Genomic DNA, 6,859 nt, shown 5'->3' on the forward strand with positions numbered 1-6,859 from the left:
GCAAGCATTCTTGCAGCATTCCACTTTGTTTTCCTAGGAGGACTAACAGAGGACAAAAGAGGAAGAAGCCTTCCCATGCTACGTGTAGACATGTGAATGTGAGTGAAACTCTCACTGATTCTCTCTCCTCTCCTCCCTCCCCTTCCTGTTAGAAGTAACTTAAGAGCTGCGCACATTGTGTTTATCATTTGTATCACAGAATTTCTAGGTTGGAAGAGACCTCAAGATCATCGAGTCCAACCTCTGACCTAATGCTAACAGTCCCCACTAAACCATATCCCTAAGCTCTACATCTAAACATCTTTTAAAGACTTCCAGGGATGGTGACTCCACCACTTCCCTGGGCAGCCCGTTCCAGTGTCTAACAACCCCTTCGGTAAAGAAGTTCTTCCTAAGATCCAACCTAAAACTCCCCTAGTGCAACTTAAGCCCATTCCCCCTCGTCCTGTCACCAGGCACGTGGGAGAACAGACCAACCCCCACCTCTCTACAGCCTCCTTTGAGGTACATGTAGAGAGCGATAAGGTCGCCCCTGAGCCTCCTCTTCTCCATATGAAGGAGGCTGGGGAATCATTAAGCAAGATACCCAACAACACAGCTTTATTTGGCTTTACAAATCTCCATTAACAGAGACAACCATGTGGTATGAGTTCACCAAGCAATACCCTGTTAAATGGAAAAGGGATCTGCTGCAGCTCAGTGAGTTACAGCCCTAGGACATAAAGCACACTAGAGAGAAGGACAAAAAAGCATTAGTGAAAGAGATGGAGAGCAATGCTGAGGCAATGGGCACAGGAGAGTTAAGAATGACCCGTCTGTCCCCAGTTTGTGTTTTGAGTAGTGAGACAACCTGAAGCACTGTGGACCATCACACGGTGGATGGAGCATAAGCAGCCTCTGAGCTCCTGAGTCACCCAGGAGAAGCAGATGACAGTGCAAGGATGTGAGAGGGAACGGTGTTGGCTCTATGAGGTGGTTCTGCAGTCCATCAGTTTGCGAAAGCTCCTCCGGAAACTGTCATCTAGAAAGGCATACAGGAAAGGGTTAAAGCAGCTGTTGGCATAACTCAAGCTAGTGATGAAGTAGGAAATCCCGATGATCAGAGGAGTTTGTGGGATGTCTGTGGTGAGGGCCACCACTGTGCTAAGGTGATAGGGTGTCCAGCAGAACAGGCAGACAGCCAGGATGACAGCCACCATCAGTGTCACTTTCTTTTTGGCTTTGTCCAGGGCTTTGGCATTGCTGTGGAGATGCACTCGTCTCAATCTGCACAACATGATGGTGTAGAGGATGCAGATGGTGGATACTGGGATAGCAAAGCCTAAGATAAGGGTGTAGATCCGACTGCCTTTCCACCACATGCTCTCAGGGTGGGGGAACACAAAGACACACTGGGAGCGCCCCTGCTCCTTGTGTATCTTAGCAAAGACAGTGAAGGGCAGGATGATAACTGTGACGAAGGACCAGACGCAGAGGCTCACAATCTTGGCTGCTCGGTAAGTGCGGTAAGACATCTTCCTGGACTTGGTAGTGGCCACCACAACAAGGTAGCGGTCAATGCTCATGATGGTGAGGAAGTAGATGCTGGAGAAGATGTTGTACTGGTCTATTGAGATGATGAGCTTGCACATGAACTCTCCAAAGGGCCACTGCAGGAGCAAGTAGTCAGCAATGTTGATGGGCAGCACCAAGGTGAAGAGCTCATCAGCAATGGCTAAGTTGAGGATGAAGATGTTGGTGACTGTCTTCATCTTAGGGGCTTTGAGGATTACATAGATGACAGCTGTGTTACCTGTCAGCCCCACAGCACAGATGATGGAGTAGATGACAGGCACTGTGATGTAGAAGCTGGGGCTCAGCAGGGGAGGGGGCATATTCAGCCCCTCATCCCCTCTCCCTGTGCAGTCTGTGGGCCCAGGAGCACAGGAGGAATTGAGCTCTGGAAGTGAGGAGTTTTCCATAGCCACAGCAGAGATGCCAGGCTCACTGGTGGCAAAGAGGACTTGGAAGAGGGGGGAAAGGCACGGATCCTGGTTATTCTCAAGCTTGTCTCCTCCGGAGCATCCAACCACCAGTGTCCTCCCTTCAGCTGCCATGTGCCTCCTGCCAGCGGGGACCTGCTGGGAGCAGCAAGATATCACCACGGGCTCAGCTGAGGCTCCCATGGTCCCCTCACAGCAGGAATGGTCCCCACCTGCTCTTGCCCACCACCAGTACTGGTGGGATCCATTGGGGGGGACAGAAGTGGAGATGGGAGCAGGGGGAGAGGGAATAGCTCAGAGCCCCACACTCCCCTAAGGTGACCACTGAACTAACTCCACATGGGGACTCCCCAGCCCCCTCATGTCCCTTACCAAGCTCACGGCAGCTCAGCAAGCCTTGAGCCTGAGGGAGGGTCCAGTGCCTTTAGGATGCCTGGGGATGAGAGAGGGAAGCAGACCCCCCCCCCCCCCCCCCCCTCCCCAAAGCTGGGGTAGCAGCGACTGGGGAGGGTCACTTGGTGCGGGAAGTAGGGGGCTGACCCACAGACTTGCCGGGGCTCAAAAATAAGTCAACCCACCCCCTCCCAGTGGGGCTGAACACTTTGCAAGGCGAGGAAGAGCAAGCACACTGACCTTTCCCAGCTGGCTGGGGGGCCCCTGGGTCCGGCTGCGGGAGCGGGTCTGGCTGCGGGCAGGCAGCACCGATGACAGTCTCAGCTTGATCCTAAGCACGGCCAGGAGCTAAATGCATGCCCACGTCGCTTTAGGGAACAATGGAGAAGCCACGGTAACTGCAGAGAGGAGGGTTCAAAATTCAGGAGCTGGAGCTGTACCGCAGGAGAGAAGAGTTTTGTGTAATTACCTCCAGTCAAATCCCCTCCTGACAGCGGTGGAGGGTTGCAGCGCAGCGAAGGTGGGAGAAATCCGAGCTGCAGACAGCATCTGCTTGGCACGCTGGGTCTGGGAGCACAGCATCCACCACCAGGTCCCCAGGGGGGGTTGTGGAGATGTGTGGGGGCAGCATGTAGCTGTCAGGTGGCGTGGCACATAGCGCCCCGAAACATTCCGCCAAGCTGAAGCAGGGTGCACCAACAGGAGTTCTTATACCTCTGCACTTCCCCTCCTTCACGCTGGGATAATGACAGACCTGAATATAACCCCGCGGGAGGCAGTCTTTTTTAGAGGGTAATTTGGAGCTCCTAATTTACCTTTTTTGTTTTTTCTCTATCTCCTATTTTTTATTTATTTTTTTTTCAAAAAGCATGTGGAGTCTATCTGGCTTCAGTTTTATTGGTTTTGCTTCAAATCCATGGGCTTGTAGTACATTTGATAACATATTGTGTCTCTTAAATCAGAAGTGAAAACAATGCCTGTTGTAGTGTTACCAGCACCACCGGCTACAGATATTAAGCTGCTAATAATGTAATGCATGCTTCCTTTTGCAAATAATCTGGCATAACTCTTCAATACCTCTGAGTTCACATCACAGTGAGAGATAAACTCAGTTCTTTGCTCTGACTGTCCCACATCCTGCTGCACGATTACCTACATTACCAGGATTTCACAACTATGAAAATTCAAGCAAAGGAATTAACTAGTAAATGTATTAAAAAGCATAACCAGAGAAAATTAGCTATTCTTCATTGTGGTTATGCTTTTTTTTTTTTTTTTTTTTAACTATATATTACTGGTAGCTACAAAACATAGAAAATGATGCTTCATGGTACATCACTAAAGGATCTGTGATTCCTGCCTTCCTTTACATTTGAGAAGAAAAGGTGTTCCCACCCTTATGTGCTCCCATAAGAATGATGTAAAAACTATGTTGCAGATCAACCATGGTGTTTTGATCCCTTTTTTGCATACTTTATACTTTCACAAGCCAAAAAAAAAATAAAAAAAAAAATCACCTTCACTATGAAGTTTCCTAAAAGCTAGCACCTGAGTCAGATTTTTCCAGCTCAAAGACATAGGCACAGTGAAGTGTATATAGCTTGGAAAACTTTACATAATAATTGCATTATTATGTTGGGTGTGGTCAAAACTCCAGTTGAACATCTTTTTGTTTAGTCCTTAATTTCCAGTGATGTAGTGTGGATCGTACCACAAGCCCCTTCTTTCCCTTTTTATCTACCTAAATAATCCCAGTTGTAAAATGCAAATTTAATCATGGATAAACTGATTCACTTATTTTTCTCTATTTTCACATATTTCTCTGGAGAAGCTTCTTGGCCCTCCTCTGTTATTCCAGAATCATTTTGTTTTGTTTTTCTTCAGGAATACTGCTGAAATAGCAATTCTTACTGAAGCCCACTAAAACTTTTCTTAATATTTCAGCTCTAAGATCAGCCATAGCATAGTTCAAACAAAACAGAACACAAATGCTGAGTAACATCATAATAGCACCAACACAGGGTCTATGATACACTTTTCGGTACTCTAGACAGGCAGAAATTTTTCTTTGTAGAAATGTTTTTGGAGGATGTCAGCCATGGTGTGTGCTTATTGCAGTAATATAAAAGGTAACCTAAGTAAATAAAATCTGTGTCCCTCTACTTGTGGTGACTGGAGGAGACCCTTGATGACTACAAGAGACATGTCATACTCTCCTGCAGAAAAAGGAAGGAAGACAGTCCAGGGAACTACAGACTGGTCAGTCTCACCTCAGGCCCTGGAAGGATTACTGAGAAAATCCTCCTGAAAGACATTTCCAGAAATATGAAGAATAAGAGAGTATTTCAGAGCAACCAGCATAGATTCAACATAGGCAAATCATGCCTGACCAGCCTGGTTGCCTTCTGTGTTTCTGTCATGAGATGACTGATTCCATGGATGAGGAGAGAATAATAGGTGTTGTTTACTCTGACTTTTAGCACAGCCTGTAGCAGTCTCCCATAGACACAGTCGATAGGTGAGTTCAAACAGTAGCAGCCAGGAATTCAACGTGTAATTGGTGGTCAGTTATTAGTAACAAAATCCAGTGGAGTGCCATAGTGATAGTTTGGAGGCTGGAGCATGTTACAGAGGAGAAGATATTGAGGGAACTGGATTTGGGGAGGTAGTAGAGTCACTGTTGCTGGGGGTGTTTAAGCTAAGCTTAGGGACATGGTTTAGTGGGTAATACTGGTGGTTGGGGGATGATTGAACCAGATGATCTTGGAGGTCTTTTCCAACCTTAATGATTCTGTGATTCTTTGTTTTTCTTAGAGAAGAGAAGGCTTGGGTGGCAGTAAAATCTAATTGCTGTTTTCAGCCATCTCACCTTGGGTTTTGGATATGCAGCCAGTTTACGTGGCAAGGTTTTGGTAGTGGGGAGAGCTGCAGGGGTGGCTTCTGTGAGCAGAGCCCAGCAGCTGCCCCACGTAAGATAGGGGCCAGTTTCAGCTGGCTCCAAAGGGGGCTGACACTGTCCAGAGCCAAGCCAATGTTGTTTGTGCCTGTGTGAGACCATATTTAAAGAAAAGGGAAAGAAAACCCTGCTGCTGCGCTGCAGCTGGGAGAGCAAGGAGTGAGAACCAGCCCTGCAGGCCCCAAGGAGGGCAGGAGGTGCTCCAGGCACACAGCAGCAGTTCCCCTGCATCCACACTACATCACTGGAAATTAAAGACTCATTTTACATTTTATGTATTTTTTTTTTTTAAGAGAAACCCAACAATTAATTATATTTTAACATCCTTTGACTTGGACTGATGGAGTACAGTGATTAAGTAGCAATGCATAAAAATATATTTAATTTCCTAGGAAACATACTGCAAATTTTTGTCTATCCCACACCTAAAAACTTTCAAGTTTATTTCTGTATTTACTATCAATGTTTGATATATATTTTGACAACTAAAAAGGAGAACATAACTGTCTCAGTCTTTATCAGTGTGCTGGGTCTTGTCACTTTGCTTATTAGTCTAAATAAATAAATGAAACACGATTTTTTTACTAACTGGAATACAAAAGAAAAGGGAAAAAAAAAAAAGAAAGCACAGCTAACCAGCATTGAAGCTGTTGTAGACATGCATATTATTACATTTTACAGGGAGTAGCAGTTTTAGGAATCAAAATAGGTACCAGATTTTTTTTTTTTTTTTTTTTTCCTGTAAGAGGACCATTGATAGTGTAGTACAGTGTTAAATTAAGATAGATTAAAATATATATTTTATATTCGCAAATAATATGGGAGTTTTGCAAATGATTGAGACACAAACTCAGAAAACCAGTATTCATTTAGAAAATGGAACCACCTTCTCTCTTTACTTTAGGAGTTCATCAATTTGTGAGTTGTATTAACATAACTGAATGATACGGGCAGGTATGCCAAACATTTATGCTCCTGCTTATTATAAGGGCTTTCTTCATTTCAAAATTAATTGAAATTGTAAAAATTTACTGTTTATGCATTGGTCCCATACAAGTCTTTCAGTGTTTCTTTTGTTAGTAAATAACCATGTGGACCAACTATGACATAAAGAGAAATGATTCCTCATAGAATAATTAGTGTGTACATTTATTATGCATTAGAACTGAACAGTATAAAGGATTACAATATTTAAATACATTGTTATAATAAATTATATTCACAAATTAATCTCCATTCTGTTTTAGAATGGTTTTCCATAGAATCTCCGTACACATAACCATGCTATATCAGTCTGTAAGCATGTACAAAATTTTGACTGATTTGAGACAGGAAAAGAGGTCATAGAGATTTAGATAAAAGGGTGGTCTTGAGTGGGGGAAAAATCCAAACTGTTGTTAATTCATGGAAACATTGCTAGTTGAGTTTGTTTATGTTATTCTGTGGGAGAGAAGCTGCATTGACAGGGTGTTTTTGAATGTTGCACTGACAAGGAGAGCTGCTGTCAGACGTTGTTTATGATGCAGAC

At 44.6% G+C, this 6,859-nt stretch overlaps 1 protein-coding gene across 1 annotated transcript; it reads right to left on the bottom strand.

Moving 5' to 3' along the window:
- Window positions 1-965: 965 nt before the first annotated feature.
- On the bottom strand, window positions 966-1,961 carry NPBWR1 (neuropeptides B and W receptor 1; the record flags this gene model as incomplete). The annotated part of the gene is made up of 1 exon (XM_082755449.1): window positions 966-1,961. The coding sequence occupies one exon, from the start codon at window positions 1,959-1,961 to the stop codon at window positions 966-968; it is 996 nt and encodes a 331-aa protein (XP_082611575.1).
- Between the last annotated feature and the right edge of the window lie 4,898 nt (window positions 1,962-6,859).

This window comes from Aythya marila (assembly GCF_965140915.1).
Source record: "Aythya marila genome assembly, chromosome: 2".
NCBI classification, from domain to species: Eukaryota; Metazoa; Chordata; class Aves; order Anseriformes; family Anatidae; genus Aythya; species Aythya marila.